At 52.3% G+C, this 22,346-nt stretch overlaps 1 protein-coding gene across 1 annotated transcript; it reads right to left on the bottom strand.

Moving 5' to 3' along the window:
* Positions 1 to 4,888: 4,888 nt before the first annotated feature.
* Positions 4,889 to 19,928, bottom strand: Pvalb (parvalbumin). The gene is made up of 5 exons (XM_075959989.1): positions 19,774 to 19,928; positions 17,529 to 17,596; positions 15,978 to 16,110; positions 14,667 to 14,776; positions 4,889 to 5,108 (listed from the first exon to the last, which is right to left on the bottom strand). The coding sequence occupies exons 2-5, from the start codon at positions 17,587 to 17,589 to the stop codon at positions 5,080 to 5,082; spliced, it is 333 nt and encodes a 110-aa protein (XP_075816104.1). The 5' UTR covers positions 17,590 to 17,596; positions 19,774 to 19,928; the 3' UTR covers positions 4,889 to 5,079.
* Between the last annotated feature and the right edge of the window lie 2,418 nt (positions 19,929 to 22,346).

Genomic DNA, 22,346 nt, shown 5'->3' with positions numbered 1-22,346 from the left:
GATGACCTGAGTTCAATTCCCAGAAACCACAACATGGTGGAAAGAGAACCAGCAGCTTGAAGTTGTCCTCTGACTTTTCAAAGGACATCTGTCTATAGCTGTCTTCACCTTCTGCCTGACATTGCTTTCGTCTGCAATCACAGTGGCTGATGGTTACTGTTTCAGAAGATTTATGTGATTCTCTTCACTTTTGCCTTTCAAAGTGTCCCCTAGCCTCCCCTCAGCCCTAAGAGTCCACACCCACCTCGCTGTGGCTGTGTGCTCCCAGGGCAGCCTTGCAAAGCACCGTCTCCATCCGGGTTCTCCTCTGCCGTGTTTTTCTATTCAGTGGTTGAATGACAGAAAAAAAAGCCTTGCTATTTTCAGTTGTATTAGCTGTGTGGTTTGGGGAAGTTACCCAACTTCCTGGAATCTACCCTTACTCATGTGAAAAATAGACTCGCCCTTGGGTGCCTGCAGCATGGGTTGCGAGGTGACGTCTTGGTCCATCTCAGCTGCTTCAGCAAACACTCTACACTTGGCAGCTTGGGCATGGCAGAGATGGGCTGCTCACTGTCCTCGAGGCTGAAAATCCAAGGTCAGGATTCTGGTCGACTGGGAGTTGGCTGAGGTCTCTGCTCCATGCACGAGGCCCCTTCCATGTGGAGAAGGGACAGACAGGCTCCTGGACATCTCTTACGTTTGATTTTACATTTATCTATTCAGGTGTGTGCAAGTGTACTTGCACGTGACATGGCGCACATGTGGAGGTCAGAGGGCAACTTTGGGGACTCAGTTCTCTCCTTTCACCATGTGTGTCCTGGGGATTAGACTCAGGTTGTCAGGCTTGATAGCAAGTGCCTTTACCCACTGAACCATCATGCCAACCATGTTCTGCTATGTTGTGTTATGTGTATGGGCTCCTGTGTGCCTGTATGTGTTTAGGCACATCTGTATGTGTGTGCATGTGTGATGGGGGAATCCAGATGTTGAATCTCTGTGTCTTCTTATTGCTTTCTACCTTATTATTTTTATGTTATGTGTTTGGGTGTTTTGCCCTCATGTATATCTGTGCACTACTTGCATGGCTGGTGCCTTCAGAGGTCAGAAGAAGGCATCAGATCCCCTGCAACTGGGGTTGCAGGTGACTGGGTGGCACAGTGTGTGTGTTCGAATCCGGCCCAGGTCCTCTGGAAGAGCAACCAGTGCTCTTAAGCACAGAGCATCATCACCCGAGCCCTTCTCTTTCTTATTTTTTTTTGGGGGGGGGATAGTCTCTCTCTGAACGGGGAGCTCATTTAGCTTCTGGACAGCCAGTGAACCAGCTGCAGAGATCCTCCTGTACCCGCCTCTCCAGCGCTGGGGTTTCTGGCATGGTAGCACCCCTGACATTTTTATAAAGGTGCCGGGAATCAAACTCAGGGCCTCATGCTTGCACACTGAGTATTTTGTCAACAACCACCTCCCCAGACTCTGTCCTTTGAACCTATTTATAAGGGAGGGCTCCCAGGACTCCATCTCTTAATCTACTGAGCTGCTGAGTAGATTTCCACAGGAACTCTGGAGGGATGCGGCACTCAGATCATGATGGACGGCAACACAAAGCCTCTTGAGGCATGGTCGGTGTGCGGAGGAAGAGGCAGGTCTGGGAGTCAACCTCTCCACCCTTAACAGTGCAGCTGCAGCCGCATCTCCAAGCCCATGGTGCGGGGAGCTCCGGCTACCTCAGCCAGCCCTTCTTGTCCTCCTCCGTTCTTCTTCCTGACCACCCTCTCTTCTCTGTCCCCACCAACTGCCTCCTGTCCTGGGCCACTGTGTGCCAGGTGCCCGAGTCACTCCTTACTATCCATGTGTAGTGTGATTCTGCAAAAGCCACTTGGCTTGGTGACTCCTCCCAGGCCAGAAGCCTCCTACCTGCTCCCAGCTCAGTCTTGATGGAAGTGGGTGGAGGGGACCAGGAGACTCCCCCAAGCTTAGGAAAAGGAAATTAGGTCCTGTCCATCTGGGCGGGGGTCGGGGGGGCAGATGCAGAGGCGGTGCAAATGGTGGTGACAGAGGGGTCCTAGCTGGGTGAGGGGAACCTCAGAGCCCAGTTACAGTCTCTACAAAGTACAGTGCCAAGTGCAAGGCTCCCTCTCCAGTCCCCTTTCCTTGCTGAGTCAGTAGATCTCTGAGGATGAGGCCCCACGGGAGGAGAGACAACAAGAGGCTTTAGGCGAGCTTCCTGGTAGGCTCAAAACTGTGTGCATGCGATCTGGATAGTTACATTAGGCAAGCTCTTGGCCTCTTCTGGTTGACTCAGTCAGAGATCGGGGAGCCCTCGAGGCACCCCCATACCCCAGTGGGTGACTCGCAGCATCTGAACAGGCTTAGTCTAGGGCTCTAATGGGAACCCACAGGCATTGGATGGCCTCTGCCAGGAAGGGAGGGGACACACTCTCCTACCCCCATTTCACTGGAGGGGGAAGGTCTATCTTCTGACTCTGGCTGGAGCAGCAATCAGGGTGGTTGTTTTGAGCCAGGATGGGTGGTTGGGGAGTGGGTATCAGCAGGAGCAAAGGGGTCCAAAGAGGGGGCCATCTAGACTAACAGAAGTGTCAGGTGGAGCCCCTGCTGAGGGAGGTAGGTACAGGGGAGGCTGGGCCACCCAGAGGCCAAAAGCTACAGTTTCTTCAACAGTCTGAGCAATCCCTTGGTATCCAGCTGAACACTGTGACCCAACCTGTAATTTGGAAAATGCCTTCCACTCCAAGTGTGCAGCTGTAGGGGAAGGAGAGGAAAGGCAGGGGACAAGCCAGGCCACTGCAGTGGTCCAGGGACTGCCAGAGTCCCACCAGTACCTCTCAGAGCCTGGGAGCAGCCAGCCCACCTCCACAGGGCAAAGTTGCCAGCAGACAAAAATGTCAACCTAAAGTTGCAGCAATGCCTGGGGGCACAGTTTTGGGGCGACAATGTCCTTGTGGGGAGTTCCCTGCATTCCTTGTGGTCTAGCACAGGGTGACTCCTTGTCTTCATCCTTACTTCTACCTCAGTGTTCAAGGTAGAGAACTCTGAGAATGTCATGGAAACCTAGGTCTGCCCTGGACCGAACGTTGCCCCAGCTATCCCCATGTGTGCCTGTTGCTCGCACTCCCTGGTCCACACCCTGCTGTCTGGCACTGCCACGCGCTCTGTGGCACTCCCATTCACTCTGCCTCTGGTTCACTTGCTGGCCATTGAGGCAGGACTGGGCCTGGGCACGTCTGCACTGAGGCAGGACTGAACCACGGCACATATGCACAGGATGGCGCTGGGTCTCCTTCCAGGTCTTGTTCTGTTTGCTCTGCCTGGATGCTGCTCTGCAGCCTGCTCAGTCCCATCCCACAAAGCATAGAGAAAGACACAGGACACTTAAAGGAACCTCTCTCAGGGCCACCTGCCATTGTTGAGGGCTGCTGTGTTCCTGCATCTGCCTGTTCAGCTTCTTTCTACCCTAGCTTCAGATTTCTAAAAGGGTCCTTACCTCCTCTCTAACAAGAATGACCTGAGTAGCTGAACCTCATTTCTGAACCCTTCTGGCCTTTGGGATGTATTTGTAGAGGGACACAGGATTTGGGGGTGCCTTGGAGCATGGGGTCCTGGTTCTATTGCTCATGTGCTGTGTGACCTTAGGGAAACATTGAACGTCCCTGGATCTTAAGTCTCCAGGGGTATTGTGGCAGTAGACACCTTGCAGGGCTACTGCGGACGGCCTTCTGCAAAAGCCTCTGCAAGCGCATGCTCCTGAAACATTAGTTAGACTAACCGAGCAGCTGGGTCTGGGTCTTTAGGGTGGGTGACGGGAAGGGCGAGCCCATTTCTGCTGGCCTTGCTGTGCGCGTGAGTCTCTGGGGAGGTCTGCCTGCTGGAGGAGGGCCTGCCCCCATCACTACTTTAGCAGGAAGGGAGGCAGTTCTTAGAGATAAGTGACGAAGGGCTCACTTATGTGGAGACTTGTGACTGCTCATCTTGTCAACTTGGTGGAATCTAGATTCATCTAGGACAGCAATTCTCAACCTGTGGGTCGCAACCCCGATGGGGGCTGAACGACCCTTTTCCAGGGGTCACTAAGACCGTCAGGGACAAAAAAACAGATATTTACATTATGATCCATGACGGTAGCAAAACTGCAGTTATGAAGTAGCAACAAAGATAATTTCATGGTTGGGGGTCAACACAACATGAGGAGCTGTATTCAAGGGTTGTAGCATTAGGAAGGTTGAGAACCACTGCTCTAGGAAATAAATCTATGGGTGTATCCATTAGGAAGTTTGTAGATTAGCCTGAAGTAGGAAGATTCCACCTTAAATGTGAGCAACATCACCTAATGGTGAATAAGAAGGAGAAAGCCAGCTGGGTACCAGCATTCATCTCTTTCTGCTTCCTGACTTGTGCATATGATGAGATCAATGTGGCCCGCGACCACATCATCCTGTCTCCTTGACTTCCCCGTGACGGACAGTACCCTCAGAATGCACCAAAGTAAACTCTTCTTTCCTTAACTGCCCTCACCAGGTTGGCACCACAGCAGCGTCCAAAACTATTCATAGAGCATCATTAGAGTCCTTCGATCCAGCTCTTCCTGAAGGTGACCATCCAGGTACATACAGTAATTGTGTGTGGGCTCAAACGCTTCACTTCCCCTCTTTAAAATGCAGTTTTTGTGTCTTTAAGATGGATGTTCCATCACTCCCTCCCCTCTCCCCACTGCTGTGGGACAGGTGCAAGGATTGAAGGAGGTAGCCCATGTGAACACTCAGTATCAAACAGGGAGGAAATATCAGGACACACTCATTCCGTCTTCCACACCTTTTCTAGACTACCCCCGCCACCTTCGAAAAACTTGCCAAACCAACACCCTACCAGGCCTGGGTCCTCCCTATAGATGATGTCTGATTGGTACAGCCTTTATTGTTTCTCCAGCATTTTCCAGAAGAATGGTGTTCATTCAAGGGCCATAGAGGATGGGGGGGAGTAAAAAATAACATAAACAAACCGAACAGAAACTCAGGAGGGCCGCAAGAAGGGCTGAGATGGGGCGTTGGGGGTGGAGGGGTGGGAGACCCGGGCAGTCAGCGCCATTTAGCTTTCAGCCACCAGGGAGGAGAACTCTGCAAAAGAAAGACAACCCTGTTACTGCCTGTGACGGTGTCTGCTGGGCATCCGCTGTTGTCAACACTTCATGCCCAGTATCTTCTTTGGCTCCGACTCCCACCTATTGTTTATCATGGTGCCTAATCTGTGGGGGAGGAAGTGGAGGCTCTGAGCCCAGAGGTTTCTTTGCTCATCTCTGTTGTTCGACACAAGAAGTCAGAATAGTTGTGGAATTTGCCATTCCTTGTCTCTGTGAGCCCCCTGGGATTCCGGTCTGCCTATTCCTATCGCCCCTAGAAAAGGCAGTGTTGTGATATGAAAACAGAGTGAGAGGTTTAGGCCCTTCCTGGAAAAGGTCCTAGGGTACGTCTGTCCCTTCTGTATCCGTGGAGGGAGGCAAGGCCAGTTCCCTAGGAGGAATAAGCAATGGATGAAGAACCAGTGTGAAGCAGCTTCCAAAGGCCACCAAAGGAGCCTGGGAGTCCCCTGAAGTCCTCTCTGTCTGTCCAGTCTGTGTATAGGACATCTGTGTCTGTCACTCCTCACCTGTCTCCCTGCCCTGAGGGTACACAAGTGTTAACCCCAGGGAAGCTGGCAGAAGGGCAAAGGGACTCTTTCTGTTACTGTCACCAACTGCAAATACAAACAGCGTTTTAAAGTTTAAATTGATGACAACATCAGCGATCCCACGCAGTTGCCCTGGTCCCTGTTCAGTGAGGGGACCAACCCTGGGCTTCTCACTTTTCTGAGGTTTGACCTGCGAAATAGACACCACACCCTCTTGTCCCTAATGTCCCTGGATGTGGCAGTCTGCATAGGTACTCAAGGCAAGAGACGATGAGGGTCTGTGCAGGTGAAGCTCCTGAAACCTCCAAAGGCTCTTGGGTTGAGTGATGAGAGGCGTGGATGGGAACTCAAGTAAACAAACATTGAACACTCAAAGAATTTCCCCTAGGCCAGGAGTCAATCTCCTGTCTTCTCAGCCAAGAACCCTGTGAGCCTGAAGGATCAGGGGGAGGGGTGGTGCTCTGAGCTGTCTTTATCTTCTTATTAGAATTCTTATTAATGCCAGTGCTGTCCACGCTGAGGATCCGTGAGGCTCTGTGAGGCATTCATCATATGTCTACACGGGAAGAATCCAGGGAGTATTGCCTCATGGAATTCTTAGGACTACCACGGATAGATACATTCTTGCCTGCATTTTACTAATGGGGGAAACTGAGGCCCTAGAGTTTAGCTCTAACATGGTGAGAGCAGCAGATGGATCCCTGCCACAGTCACTCTCAGATTCCTCCTTTACTGGGGAGATTGTGACCTCCTTTAACCTAGGTAGAGCGTGACACACGTCCTGGGTCAAATATCCTCACAGCTGCTGTCACATTAGCCCATTTTTATTGACTTCAGGATCTTAGCGCGCTAGGAAACGATCTTATTTATCATCTTGTTTATTTTTGTCTATCTCCCCCACTCTCTCCCTGGTTCACCCCTTTCCCTGTGACCAGTCTGGCCTAGTAGCCTGCAGGTGAGAATCACTGAAGACTGAATGAACGGATGAGGAGTGAAGGGTGATACTGCTCACGAGTCCTCCTTAGGGGTCAGCAAGCCCTGGGAGGTACACAGGTGATTCCCATTTTGCAGATGGGAAAATAGCGGCCGAAGTAGTCACAGTCAGATAGAAAGTAATTTGTCCTCTAGCCGCATAAAATTCCTGTGTGAGCCCTACCGACCAAGCTAGTGGCCCAGATCCTGTAAGGACACAAAATCCCCCAGCATTGCTCACATGGAGCAACCAGAGGGAAGCTGGCTTTTATAATCACGCTAGTGTTAATGCGCTCCTGACTATTCCTCTCACTTCCTGCACACAAGCTGAGACCAGATGTGATCTACACTGGATTGGGTGAAGTCTAGGCAAGATGGGGTACAGTAGACCAGGGGTGTTGATGGGGATCTATGCTTTGGGGAGCCTGGCAGCATGTTTTGAACCTGTGAGGTTTCCAAAAGCCCAATATGTCAGACCCCAGGATCTTCTGTGAATTAGCTAGGATGTCCTCAAGGCCACAGAGCCTGGCTTTTTGCAGAGAGCACAGAATTCTAATTTTATCTCCCCCAGAACCCTGACCAGGGCACTGTAGACAAATAAAGCAGGGTCACTGTACCTCTTCAGGACTTTTGTGCCTTCCTCGGGGCAGCGTTCTTAGGAACTACCAATTAACTAACAGCTTCCCTGGCAAAGGTCGCCTCTAAAACGTGTCCTCTCACCCCAAAGAAAGACAAATGACAAACACACAGACTTTGGAATGTCTAGGTCAACAGATTTGGCGGTAGTGTCTCAGATGCAACACGGGTGTGGGAAGGCAGGGCAGGGACCTGTACTCTGCCATTCTCTGAGTTTCCTGGACCAGATGTCTAACCCCTCCAGCCCCAGCTGAGAAATGTCCTTTTCAGGGACATTTTCAGAACATTCAGGAAAACGTTCTAACTTGGGGGACAGGGGGACGGGGAACCAATAGTTCCTGTCCTTGTCAGTTTGACTAGACACTCCTGCCTCAGTTTCCACCTCTCCAAAGTGCAGCCTATGAGACTAGCGGCTTCCTGGAGTTGTTGAGCCTGTCTGATACCACAGCCCCCCTCCGCAGGTCTGCTGCAGAGAAAGCTCTCAGTTCTTGGCAGCTACTGCCATCAAGCCGCTTCTATACCTCCTGCCCCTCCAAGCAAACCACAAAAGCCTAATTGCTACCTGGCACAGCGAAGGGGCCGACATCTTCATCTGCCACTGTCATTCCATTGCTAGTGTTGGTCTCCATCATCTGTCTCCACCAAGGCGTCTGCCCGTGACCTTGTAGCCACCCCGTATCAGGGCCTGTGCCTTGCTCCACTGTTACTGGCTAGGCGGCCATGGGCCTCTATGCTGCCTCTCTGAACCTCAGTGTTCTGCTTTGCAAAGTGGAGTAGCACCAGCTCACAACTTTCCTGAAGAGCAACCGAGGAAGAGCATGAGGATGCGCTTCGAGCACATAGGAGGAGGTTGCTGACAGCTAGCGCCACCTCCCTTGGATCTCTGCAGCACACCCCGCAGAGGAGCTGTGGAGTAGTAACTGCGGGAGTAACCTCCTACAGCAATCCCCCAACCAAGGTCAAGCGCCATGAAAGCAGAGTACCCACGACATCCAAACAGCCTACAGCTAACCCAGTGCGAACTCCTGGCATGATCCAAGTTGGAACCCCACCTCGACCTCCTCTTCTGTAAAATGGGGACACTCCTAAGGTCACAAGAAAGACTGCATGAGATGCAGGTGAGAGGCACCTGGCACATAGAATGGGTATAACTAAATCAGTCAGTGATGAGGTACAGTGTTCCCTTAGGAAAATCTAGAACTTTTTTTTCTCTTATAAGATATGCAGAACAGCACTCCTCTGTGGTCTGAAGTCCATCCCCAGCCCCTCTGAGGACAATTTCTAATGTCTTCCTTGTCCAATCAGAAAGAGAGGGAGACACAAGGGAATGTGGCCACAGGGAGGCAGCAGGCAGAGGGCCGGTCTGGCCCGTTCTGCTTTCTCCCTTAGGAAACTGAAATTAGCCTAACTAGGGCCGCCCTCGTCCTGGGTGCTGTGGGGATCGGACAAATTTAGAAGCTCTTGACAGGTGAGCCCAGCAGAGGCTGACAGCCCCGAGTGAAATTGAGACTCATGGAGTCAGCGTCTGGAAGACCTGCCTTCCCTCTCTTCTGATGACCATAGCAAGGGCCGGCTCCTGGTTCATCACCTCACCCCGCCTCGAAATAGCTCCAGGGCTCAGTTTCTTATAGATAGGTGCCGCAAACAGGATCACTTTCTCCTGCTGCAGAACGAGGAGGTGGGGTCACTCGGGGTCAAGTCAGGCAGCTATAAGAAGATGGCATCAACAGTCCTGGGGACTCGCTCTTTGCCAAACACTGCCAACTACCTTATCCCGTTTCGTCCTCACTGGCTCTGATCCTCATGTTATTTATGGGGAAACTGAGGCTGGGTTCCAGTGGTGAGGATGCTGACTGAAACCTGGCTGGGTCCCAGCTGTGAGGATGCTAGCTGAAGCCTGGCTGGGGCCTGGCTGTGTCCCTGCTCAAAGACTGTTTGGAAGAGCCCCGCTCTGACTCCAGCTGCAGCCTCAGCAGCGGAAGGAGAGGGATAAGCGGAGAGAGGACATCTTGTTCCACCCTGACCGCTGCTCCATTTTTTAAGAGGCCGGTTACATAAGTAGCGCTGCATCCTCTCCTTGCTCCATCTTATCTAGCGCAGCATAAGGCCAGAGCTAGCGGAAGTCCACCCGGGAATAGAGGAGCAGATTGCTAAGCATGGAAACATTTATAACTCCGAAGGCCCAGCTCAGATTCGGGGAGGAAGCTGTGGAGAGGAGACCCAGGTCACATCCCACCAAGGGCATGCACGCCCTGTGACTCTGGCCCTCAACGTTCACTGTGCCTCCACTTCCACACCTCTCAGTGAGGATGTGACCCTGTCTCCTAGACCTCCTGGGTCTGCTGGGAGGTTGCAGTGGGATTATAAGCAGGCGCTATTCACCTAAGGTCTGTGGGCTGACCCTCATAGGCACCCCCTATGAAGTCCTACTGGGACAGACAGATGGGAAAACCACAGTGAGGCAGGGGTCTCCTGTCCTCCCTGCCCTCCGGTCTCATACCCAGTCCCATTTCTGTGTGGATTGCCATTTGATTCTTTCTAAAGGGAGGAGCAGAGTGGCGTAAAACCAAAGCAAGAAGCCTAAGAGCTGTGTATTTTACCCAGACTTCATGGATGAGGGAACGGTTGTCCAGAAGGTGGGACAGCCAGGACGTTCTCAGAGTTGGTGTCTATGCACAGGAAGGTTCTCATTTTTGCTGCCCATGACGCCTGGCTATCATCACCTCCCTCCACTCCCAAGTAGGCTGCTAAGGATTTTGCCAGAAGGAAATAGAAAGGCTCCTTTTCTACAATGATAACAGCTACATTTTCAACAGAAAGAACAAAATACAGAACACAGGTGCTTGAGGAGCAACTGGCACAAAGCGCAGGTAAGCAGAGCCATCACTGGGTCCGGGTCACGGGGGAGGATGCCCAACTGAGTGCACACACATACATCTAAGGATGCCCAACTGAGCACACGCACATACAGGCTTAGATCATTCTAAGTCTCAGCGGGCAAGAGAAGTATGCTTGTCTTCACAGCCGAGCAAGCTTCTCTGCATCCAAGGCTCAGGTTCCTTGTCTGTGTAGAGAACAAAGCGATGCTGTTCTGTGAAGCTAAGTGAGGCCTGGCTGGAGGGCCCTGGCACACAGGAGGTGGGGTGGCTGCTGACCTCAGTCTGTCTTCCCTGTGTTCCTTGTGCATTAAGTGTGGAAAGCCAGCCTAGGGGCACTCACTGTAGTGAGGAAGGCAGCACACGGTCCTGCCCAGCCCTCATGAGGGATCTGCACTATGTCATCTCTTATGCTTCAGGCCTTGTGAAAGAGGGGAGTCACCACCCTTTCCTCCTGGAATTACTGAAAAGCCCTAGTTCTTTGTGATTCTCTGGACCATCAACATCACTACACAGCTTGTTAGAACTGGGGTACTTGGGTCTCACTCAGGCTGCAAACATCTCTGGGAGGGGGCTGGAGGGACCAGCCTCAGATCCACCCCTGGGAAGTGGAGGAGCCCCGGCAGCAGGTGAGGCTGTGTCTGGCCTTCATAGTGGGGCCCTTCCCCCCCCCCTTTACTGCCTCTCTCTCCTTTTCTGCTTCCCTTCTTCCCTGCAGGGTCCCAGCCTTTTAGGGTGGCTGTTTGCCATTGATCACATCTATGAATGTCTTTAAACTTCCTGGAAGTTGTTGCCCCAGATACTAGAGTCTGAAGGAGCGATGCTCTAACTGTGTCTTCCTTCTCCTTTTCTGCAACTGGGCATTTAAAGAACCATGTAAGCATCCTCCTGCTCAGAGAGGCGAGAAGAGCTTGGGACGGAGGTCATTACTGGCTCTGCACTCCTGGTGTACATGTGGCTCCAAGCCCCAGTCCTGTACGCATGCAGAGTCTCTCTACATGCTGGAGTTAGGCTTGCTCCCTCCTGCAGTCTTGCAGGACACAGTCATCTGTTCCCTCATTCCCTTACTGACTGATTTGTTTGTTCATTCCTCCACACATTTATCCTCTCATTAATCCCTTTCTTCCTTCTCTTATTCATTCACTAGACAAATTTTTCTTGTTCTCCCACTGTGCACCAGGACCTATTCTGGTGAGAAAAGAAGAAGGCAAAGTCCCTGCATCAGGGACACCCAAGAGTGTTGGAGAGAAGCAAGCCACAAAGTCAGCATCTAATACCACCTTACGCTGGGTGTTTGCTAAACTTCAACAGCATTCCAGGCATGGAGCAAGCAGCACAACCCATATGCTGCAAGCAAACAGAGCTCAACACGCATCTCAACCATCTCTCTCTTCTTGAAGGGTTAAACAAACCCTTGCCTTCGAGCCTCACTAGCCCTGGCTCTGAAGTTGGCATACAATAGAACCCCCGCTCACAGATAGCTAAGAAGATGGCAGAGGACAGTGCTGGAGGCAGTGCCTGGCACATAGGAAGGGCTGTGCCAAGTTAAAAGCGACTGCTATGGAGGTTCACGGGTACAGCTGAACCTAAGTCCTGATTCATTGTCTTGTGCAGCGGAAGGACCCCCAGGGGCAGGATGGTGTTCTAGCCTCAGTCCTTAGGCCAGGGGGACACTGTGACTTTCTGGGTCCTACAGAAATTGAAGCAACCTCAGGCTTGTAGGTGGGGCTCAAGACTCTCTGGCCACAGGACATTCTGGGCCTCAGAGAAAGTTTTACCTCCCATGCCCTTCTTGTCCGGCACTGGTAATTCTACTTCTCGAGTTGGCTTATACAAGGGGGAGGGGCACCTGCATCTTCCCTGGGGAAGCACAGGGTAGGGCACCCAATGCCACCTTAGTCCCATCTTCTGTCCCTGCTGTAAAGTTCCTCCAGAACCCTGGAGTGCTGCTCAGGCTGCACAGCTTGGTCCAGGCGGTCCCCGTACTGTTAGATAGACTGGCATTTAAGCCTGAATCCTGAGCATAGTGTGACTTTGGCCTCCCTACGCTGTCTTTTCTGCATGGATTTCCTTTGTCACCCCGGGAAAAAATGAGCTAACACCACAGCGCCCAGCTCCAGCCCGAGACGCACTACACACCTAGAGAGCAGCTCTTGTTCACTCCTGGCGAACTCGCCTCTGGGCTAATTTCTAAACCTGCCCTAACCATTCCAGCCTCGGTGCCGTTGCTGATGCCAGCACCATGCCTGGACCTGCTCCTGCTTGCTGAGTTCCGACCTGTAGCCTTCCAGCTTCTTGGCCTCCAAGCCTCAGCTCCCAGCACCTCCACTCTGCCTGGCACAGACCAGTGTCCCTAACCCAGAATCTGGAAATCTGAAACCCTTCCAGGGTCATGGCCACACTATCTGAATACTCCAAAATCCAAACATGCCTGGAAATCAGCACACCTCTGGTCCCAAGCTTTTCAATGAAGACAACCTCAGCTTGCATGACCATTTGACAAAGCCATACTCAGACAGAATATAGCTAACATGGACAGTTCATGGCTGCCATTCATTGGGTACTTATTAAATGCCTTCAATACCCATGTTTTCATGAGTGTTCTATTCATGAAGCTGTGGCTTGGGATTACAGGGTTGCTGCTCAAGGGCCCCTCACCAGGACACAGTGTTATACCATTGTCCTGATTATCTTTATTTTACCCAATGCTAGGCATCACATTGCTCCTTGGGAGCTGCCTCTGGGTCTTCTGGAAGAGTTTAATTGGCCCTTTAAGACCAAGTATGGCAGACAGCAGGGGTGGGAGGAGGGAACCAGGTCAAGGGCTGCCCTGGTTTTCTTCCTCATTTAGGTTGGCTGGGAGCAATCATCTTGAAGACCCTGCCTCTGGCTCAAAATGCATCTCAAAAATGGAGGGCAAGTTGGGTTGCAGAAGAAGCTAGGGCTTGGGGTGGAGCTGATGGGAAGGGGTGGGAAAGCAGCTCTTGCCAGAATCGCTAAAGAGAGGACAAGCCACTAGGCATCTCTCCCCCACTCTCTGCTCAGCCCCAAAGAACAGCAGGGTCCTATGGCCAGGGCGCCCCCTGCACTCTAACTCAGTAGAGTTTCTTCGTTTTTGCTTTCACTAAATATTCCTTAATAATTTCCCATGTACTTACAGAATTTTATACTTCTCTCAGAGCAGTTTGTGTCCACACCACTTACAGGTCCCAGGATAAACTTGTGCACCTCATGTGCCAGGCAAGAGAACCCAGGTATTGCAAGGGGATGCGCCCAAGGTCACAGGAGGTGAGGAGCAGCAGGGAAGTGGAGTGTAGGAGTCTGGGCTTTCCCCCCGGGCAGCAGATATTTACCAAGTACGTCCTTCACTTCTCGAACAGATGCTCGGGACTTAAAGTACAGATTCAATCTGGCCCCTGTTTTCCTTTTCTTTAACTAACAGGCCCACAAAAGGCTCCTGGTCTGTGCTCCATGCCTGGTCCTGTTTTAAGCACTTTACACATGAGCACACCACATCCTCAGGGGTTCCCCATGAGAGAACCATCACTCCGCTGGAGATGAACACCCCAAGTCCTGCAACAGTCGTGTGATCCTCCTAGAAATGTTGGGATCTGAATCCCAGAGGCACCTAAATACAGTTTTCTTTTATGTCATCGAAAAGGCTACCATACAGGCTAATGCTGGCGACTATGTTGCTCAGACAGTCAGACTGGATCCGAGATCCCTGTCACACCCTGCATCCAAGCTTTCTGAACCAGGCTGAGACTGTGATCATCCCTTTTGCCATCTGCAGAGTTTCGTAAGAGAACTGACAGTTCTGGGATGTGCACCATAGATGCCAGGCAGGTTGACGGAATAAGAATGTGGGGTAGTGGGCCACCAGGCCTGTGCCTGGGCTCTAAGCAAAGCTACTGAAGCTTCTGGAGCATCCTAACTCCCAGATGAGTCTGGTTGGCTGTTCTTTCCTGGCTCCCCTACAAGGATGGGATGGTGTGTTTGAATGAAGCCAAAAACCTATCTGAGGTTACAGGACACCAAGATGAGATGCTGAGGAGGGCAGTAGATAAGGAATTTCCATCCTTGGAATCAGATACTACAAGAGCCTGAGGGTCCTTAGGGGATCAGTGGGCCTGTCTCCTCTGGTTACAGACATGAGCCTTGGGTTCAGAGGGACACTGACCAAGGTCACACAGCCAGTGTAGGCAGATCCTGAATCAGAACCTAGGCAAAAAAAAGCAGGGAATATCTCCAATTCTCCCTCCTACATTCCCTCACACAGCAGGAAAGGGGGAAAGCCATTTCTCATGGGCTGCTCAAATTTCAATGTATACATATACTTATATAGGGAGAGGGGGTGGGAGAAAGCTAGCAAGCCGGGTTTCTCTGCTTGGTAGTGTAGTGGAGCTCTCTGACCTATGGATTTTCTTTGTTTTCTCATCTCTTCTTCCCTTCAACAGACCAAAACTTTAGCAGTCACACAGCCCAGCGTCCAGGGTTCCCAGAGTCATGGTCACAGCTACCCACCTTCAACTCCAATCTTGCCGTCCCCATCCTTGTCCCCAGCGGCCAGCAGCGTCTTTGTTTCTTTAGCAGACAGGTCTCTGGCATCTGAGGAGAAGCCCTTCAGAATGAACCTGGAGGAGAAAAGGGGGGAAACGGGAGGGACTCAGGCCAAGGTCACCTTGCAGAACATTGCAGGATGGTGGGCTGGCGTCTGCGCAGGACAGGGGAAGCTGGGATAGGCAGAGGGTGCTGCTGGACACATGCAGCGAGGCTGGCCACGTGACCTGGTCTGACCCTTGGTGGGTCAGTGCAGGGTGGATGACTGGTCTCTGTGCAGGGTTGTCACCAGTTTAGGGGACGCTTGCCTTTGCTTATTCAATAAATATATAAAAGCTAGAGTCACCATAGTGATTGTAATAAGCCGCTTGCATAAATGAGGAAGAGAACAAGTCCTCACAGACAGACCTCATGTGTGACGGACTGATGGACTCCCGGAGAGAGGAGGCAGAGGGGAGCATATGCCTCCTACCCAGGTGAGGGAGGAGTTAGGAGGATCTCTAGAGATGGTGGTACCTGGAGGGTAGGGGGAGCACTTAGCATGCACCTGTGTGTGAATATGCATGTACTTGTCAGGTGGGGGAAGGTTCTAGAAGAAGGTGCCCTTGGGGTAAAGTTTGAAGGAGAGATAGGACGGGTCGAAGAAGTTCCTACTTAAAATGCATCTCTCAACACCTTCCTCCTCCTGTTTCTAACAAAATTCAAGGCAGTCTTGGCAGGAAAGTAACAGAAGGCACAGCTGGGTCATCAGATACGGACCAGGTGGCTGAGGCGGGCTGGAGCAGAGGGCTCTATGCTAATGTGGCTTTGCCTTCTCCTCTGCGCTTTGCTCCAAGGACCTTGGAGTTCCAGAGCTGGCTCTGCCTTCCTGGGTTGCCCAGAAGTTGCTTAGCTGCAGTTCTGGTCCAGAGGTATGGGGTCTGCAGACCAGATCAGGGAAGGTGCCTTTCAGACATGTGGAAATCAATGACACTCTAAGGAGAATGCTTCCTGCCTTGCCTGTGGCGGGAGGCAGCCAGAATAAGTGCCTCTTCATTGGTATTAAATTATTAAGTAACTCCATTCCATTAGCGATATTAAGTGGCTATAATTTAACCTAGTTAGCTGCTCTCTGAGCTGATGGTTTGACCCTTCTGGAAGCAGGAGGTATCTTTCCCTGGTGCCTGGGACATTGCCCTAGAGGGACAAAGAAAAGCCTGTTCCTATGAGACACACAGAGAAAAATGGTGACTTGGGGAGTTAACACCAAGTCCCTCCCCCCAGGCCTCAGTTTACCCCAGCTCATCCTCCTCGATGAAGCCACTTTTGTCTTTGTCCAGAATGTGGAACACCTTCTTCACATCATCCGGGCTCTTTTTCTTCAGACCCACCATCTGGAAGAACCTTTTGTGGTCGAAGGAGTCTGCAGCTGTTGGGGGTAGGAGGAGGTTAAAGAAGGTTGGGGGAGGGTATGGGAAAAATCAGGGAAGGGGGTGTTCTAGCATTTGTTAAAGGACACCTGCATAGTTGTGGGGACCAGGGGGGCAGAGGGAGCCCAGCTAGGAAAGGATGCTACGCCCAAGGTCATACCTTCTTTGCTCCCCCACACATATACTGAGGAGCCACACAGAGACGGTCGGCCTCCAGAGAGTCGTATTTCTATGAAGCCCGTTTTGTGTGGTGGCTAGGTGAGCTGCACCTGGGCATGCAATGGATGCTAGGGTGGGCAGAAGAACAGCTTTCTCTCTTGGCCATATACTGGTGTCAGGAAAATCAACACATTTCTGTCAAGGTCACATTGTGGGAGGGAGAGGGGAGGGGAGGACCCAGAAGTCCTGCCCAGACTCAGAGACACATCTCAGTGACTCCGGCTGGGATGAAAGTTAAGTTTCATTCTCAAGGTGACAAAGTGGCTCAAGGCACAGTGAATGGGGTATCACAGTGCTTTGGGAGGGGAAGGGGGCTTCCTGGTGCTTCCTGTGTGTGCCTGGAGGAAAAGCGCTATTTAAAAAAAGCAGATGGATGTCCTCCCTCAGCCCAGGGACTCTTAAGAACCTTGGTCTCCCCTCAACCCAGAGCAGGAGGGAAGGAAAATGGCTTTGTCCATCTCGGACACATGAAGGTGGGGCACTGAGATCTAAGGCCACCCCAGTTCTCATCCTTCTTGTGCTGGACTGGGTGACCTTCTACATCTTTCATTCTATCCCAGCCTCAGTTTACCTACATGGACAAGAGGAACAGCGTCTAAGCTAAAGTCTTTTCAGAGTAAAGAGGTCACACAGCTGAGTGGACCCCCTCTCCTGGACTACCTGAAAGGATCGGAAGCTGGAGGCACTAAGGGGCGCTGCGCCCAGCTGGGCAGGGCTGGGTGCCTGCTACAGAAAGGTCACCGTGCCCTCGGGTCTGTCCTGGAAGGGGATCTCCACCAGTGGGCTATCTTCCAGGAAAAAATCTTGTTGGGAATAGGGGTGGAAGAAAGGGGTCTCTTGGAGAAAAAAAGTCTTGGTTTGCAGCCCCTCTACACTTCTCAGAGGAGAAGTCTGGGTCCTGCCCCAGAATCCCAGAGCTTCCTTCCCACCCTGGTCTTCATGCTTGGTCCTGGACCCCGGAGTCCTCCCAGAGAGGCCATCCTCCTGAGCCCACACTTGTGTGGCTCAGGCAGGGCGCTCAGGCAGGGCGCACAGCCAGTGCAGCTCTTGGAGGGTAGAGGACCTGGGAACCAACCCCGAGGATGGGGACCGATGTGTGGGCGGGAGAAACTGGGGAGGCTTCGCAGAGGGATGCAGGTGCCCCAGGCGCGGGAAGAGGGCAAGGGGACGGGGACAGGTAGGGGTGTGCACTGCTCACCAGCAAACGCTCCTATCGCCTTCTTGATGTCCTCAGCGCTGAGCAAGTCTGTCATCGACATCCTGCAACTGTTTGAGCGGGCAGAGCAAGTGCGAAAAGATTAAAAAGTGTTCTTCTCATCCTTTCTGCTCATATGACCAGCGCTGCAGTGTCGCGCGCCAGTCGCACGCCCGCCTGGCCTGGCTCCGCGCCAGGGGGCGCCCGGCTCTGCGCGCAGCTCAGAAGCTCAGTCCCGCCGCGCCGCTAAACCGAGAGGGTTGCACGCCCGAGGGGTCCTTGGCATCCCAGGGGCTTGGATCAGGACCCTTCCACCAGGGGCCACTTCTTGATCTCAGGGGCCACCAGCAGGGACTGGACAATTATTCTGCCATCTAGGGCATACGGGAGGAGAGAGGTTCCAATCTGGGCATCTCAGATAATGTCCACCCGCCGGGGGGAAAGGATGCTGTCCAGCCTTCACCCCAGGGGCCCTCCTGGCCTGGTACTCATTCTCTCCCCATGCCTCCTGTAGTCTCCTCTCCTCTGTCCTGGATGCAAATTTATGCCGGGAAAAATCTAAATGCTGAGGTCTTGAAACCTGAGCCTCAGGACCCGGGAAGGAGGTAGCCTGGACCGGACAGACCTCTGTGCAGAGGCTCTGGCTGCACTCAGTCCCTCACCTGACCAGGGCAGCACATTCTGAAACTTGATTTGGCTTCTGAGGGGAAGGTGCCAGCTTAACTGTCAGAAGACCCCTTTCTCAGACTTCCTGGTCTCCAGAGCCACCACACCTGTGCCGCCCTCCCTCTAATTCCTGAAAACCTTCCTAAGGAGTCTAAGCTGGGGGAAGCTCCAAGGAGTAACTGTCCACCTTTCTAGTTGGCCAACATTTGGTGTAAGGAGTGGCAGCATCACAGCACAATTTCTAGACTACCCGGCTTTTGCGATCAGAACATCCTATCTGCGAACCAGGACACTCCATCTCATGAGACCACACCTCAACACCATCTCCCCTCAGGTCTCCAAAAGATTCAGGCTGTGACTAGAAGCCTTTGAAGTATACGAGAACTGGCCTGGGAGTCCGGAGGTCTGGGTTCTAGTTGTGAGCTACACTGAATGCCTTCACGACTTTGAGTTATGACTTTTATCTTTGGGCTTTGGTCTACACGGGTCGTGTTGGGGGTGGATGGACCCCTGGGTGGGTCCTGAGGCAGTGGACCTTGTCTGGGATGGTGATGATATTGGGGATCAAGGTTCAGCTGCCCAGCTGCCCAGTAGCTCAAGTTGCCTGCCACTCGCTGTCAACACTGTCTCCCGTGGCTGAGCCCTGGAAGGCTGCCCTTCCTGGAAACCTTAGGAGTAGCTGGCTCCAGCTGCCCCCTCCTGGTGAGTCAGCGTCCTGGGGCCAGAGCCGGCCAGCTGACTTTCAGGGGACTTAGGCTTCAGCCCCTGACTTCATAGCTCTGGGCACGAGGCCTGCCCTAGACCCCTCAGCTGTCCCGGACCCTTGAGCTGCCTTAGCTCCTATGGCTCCTGACTCAGTTGGCTCCGTGGCCTCAGCCTCTGCATCTTGTTCCGATGTGCCAGGCTCTTGTGTTGTCATTTCAGCATCCAGGCTCTCTTACCCTGTGGCCTAGTTACCACATCTGTTTCTCCAGCTGGAGGAATGCGTGGGCTATACTGAGCCCGGAATTTCTAAGTGTCTAAAGACCCCTATCAAGGCAGTGGCAGAGCAGAGTTAGCTCTGTTCCATTGACTTGGTGTGCTATCAACTTCTTAGATATCCTTCCTCAAGCCCAGTCTTAGCCCTACCAAATCAGCGCATCTGAGCCCCAGGCTGACTGCTATGGTAAAATCTCACACCACTTCCACCTTCTCTCTCCTCTGCTGTTGCAGAGTCCTCAGTATCTGGACCGCCCTCTCTGGGCCGGAGACCTCGTCAGTGAAAGCGTGGGTGTTGTCAGCTCAGCCAATCAACTTCCCATCCATGGGTTTACCTCCCACCCCTCGGCCCTTTGACCCTTTCAATGGAGCCCCTAGAGTACACAGAGGTATGGCTCTACCTCTCAGGGCAGGAGATGGAGAGCTGAGGTCTAGCCTTGGGAGAAGGATTTGCCCAGGCTACCTAAGAGGTAGGTAGAGAATCCAGGAGTCCCAAACTCGGCAAACCTCCCCTTTGAATCCAGAGAAATGGTAGCACGGCCATCCCTTCTAATTAGCCCGATTCACCTTTCTCCATCCACTGTTCTCAGGGGCTATCACTTACCTGGGATGGGCAGAGGCCGGAGCCTGAACAGAAAAACTGGGCTGGTGGGGGATCCTGTTGGGAAATGAGACTAGGGGTAGGACAGCCACTTAAATAGTCTTCAGTCCTGTCTATTTTGGGAGGTGGCGCTCCCCCGGCCCCTGGCCCCCTCCTCTTCCGGTGTCAGGTCCTCCCCAGGCACGGTGCTGGGTGTCTGTATCACATTCACCCCCATCCAGCCCTATTGAGCCAGGCCTATTAATAACCCTTGGCCCCTACCTCCCTGCAGCACCCAGCACCGAGGCCCAAACAGGGCACACCTCTTGCATGAAGTCTTCCGTGATCACCTCGGGTGGTAGATACGCTTTGTTCCAAGGTGTGCAAGCAAAGGAAGAGGGAAAGAAAGGAAACGGGTCTTGCTTGCATGTACCATGTCCTTACTACACCCTGAAGCATCGATAGCGGTGGTAGCAATGTGGGGTGCTAAGGGCCTGTAGCTCACGGCTCTGGCCCTGTAGGCGGGACCAGAGCTGGTACTTCCATGTAGTGGGCCAGTGTCTGGCAGAAGGTTATACATTGCCTACCTTTGGACAAACCTCTTCCTTTGTGCCTCAGTTTCCCATGTGAGAAGCACAGCTATGATTGAACTTGAGGAAAGCTAGAAAGCCCTGACAATGTATGTCCAGTGTCCCTGGCAAGGGCAGCTTGGGGTAGAAAAGTCCACCACCTTCCTGGTTTTCAAAGGGTCTCTGATCTAGATGCTGTCCAAGGCCTGAGTTTGGAGACACGCGACTGAGTGGTTGAGTGCAACAAGAATTTACTGAGTGTCTAATATGAACACTGCAAAATACTTGTCTCCTTCCCCTTACTCTGAAAGTGAACCTCCAGACGCTGGTATGGTCAGCCACGGAGTCCCATTCTTGGTAGTGGCCTCAGAGTTCCGGTGTTCCACAGAAGATACGTGGCAAGGAAGCACCACTCCTCCCTCGCCATGGCAAATCCTGGGATGAAAGAGTGGAGGGTGAGCCACGTGGTGAAGCCTAGCGTGAGCCTGAATAGGCAGTGAGAAAAAAGCAAGAACAAAACCATCTCTAGTGCACCAGGGCACACACGCTGGTGTGTTCACCTTCTGCCCCTGAGGTGCCAGAGAAAGCCATCTATAAGATGAGGATTTATCTCAGCTCCTGGTTTCAGAGCCATTGGTCCCAGTTCGTCCATTGCTCCATTGTTTTGGACCTGGAGCAGGCAGAGCTTGGTGGAGCAGCCTGGCTCACAGGGAGGCTGAGAACCACTGAGGAGTGAAACAGAGAGGCCCTGTGTAAGATGCCCTTTGAAGTCCCCCCTCTAGCCTGGCACCTCCTCTGCAGTCTGCCCCTCCCCCGACAGTCCATTCACACTCTGGATCCTTGTATTAAGGCAAGGGTCAGGCAAGAGCATCGTGAGTTAATCTCTGGAAGTGGGCTTTCCAAGCCTGGTTCACAGAGCAAGGCGACACTGTCTAAGACGGTTCTACGTTCAAAAGGAGATGGCTCCAGACCCAGGGCGGAGACATCAGGGCTGAGAATTCCAGGCTCTTGATTGCAACTTCAATTGTGTTCAGACACATCTCACAAGAGATGGAGGTCAGGGTGGCAGACCCAATCCCAACCATGAGGGCATGGCAGCCAGGACTTTGTGCCGACTTAGAACACCTGGAAGGCTCTCAGGACATACGGCGGGAGGTCAGGGCTGGACACACAGCTTCGATGTCATCAGGGTGGACTGGAAGTTGGAGACATGGAGTCATGGGCGAGGCTGAGCCAGGGGGGCTGGGCTCCAGCTCAATTTTGAGGAAGATCAGGAAGATCCTTAAGAAGGCTGGTAAGTAGTTTCGTGACCTGCAGAACGCTGTGCTGGGGACATCCTTGTGTCTCCCTAAGAGGTAGGCAATGCCTTTCCCACTTAACTGATAGAAGAAAAAGGCTCAGAGAGGTTGACCAATTTGCTTAATGTCACAGAGCAGAAGTATGATTTAAATCCAGGTCCCCTTGACTTCGAAGTACTGTTCCTTTTCTTTCTTGGATGAAAGCAATAGACTGGGAGGGAGGTCCTGGTGACTGACACATCCTCTGTTCTGCAAGCTCTGTTAGGTGAGCCACATTGTTGGGGTACATTCATTGAGCTCCTACTGTGTGCCTGGTGCTTTAGGCAATCACTTTACTGCATCCTGACATTGATCTCAGAAACCTGAAGATAAGCATCTCAGAGAGGTTTAGAGACTTGTCCGAGGTCACACAGCTAGAAAGCAGGTGGTGTCCTAAAACCCAAGGAGATGATCTTAAAATGTTATCCAGCCTTTCTGCTCTGAGTCCATGTTAATCCTGGCAGCCTTGACTTTGTTTTAAAAGCCTAGTTAGTTTTACAAGGGTGTTAAACAGAAATTTAAGTTTATCAGTGAAGACATTTTGACTGGTCAAAGTGACAGGACAATGCATTCACCCTGTCTTAAGATGAGGGGAGATTTATTAAGTCCGTGAAGGTTCAGGTACGGCTTGATCCAGGACTCTCAAGAATGCTCTACCTCTCTATTTCTTGACTATATCCAGGGCCGCACT

This window comes from Microtus pennsylvanicus, chromosome 2 (assembly GCF_037038515.1).
Source record: "Microtus pennsylvanicus isolate mMicPen1 chromosome 2, mMicPen1.hap1, whole genome shotgun sequence".
Taxonomy (NCBI): Eukaryota; Metazoa; Chordata; class Mammalia; order Rodentia; family Cricetidae; genus Microtus; species Microtus pennsylvanicus.
The sequence above is the reverse complement of the archived record's forward strand: the minus strand, read 5'-3'. Positions and strand labels throughout refer to the sequence as shown.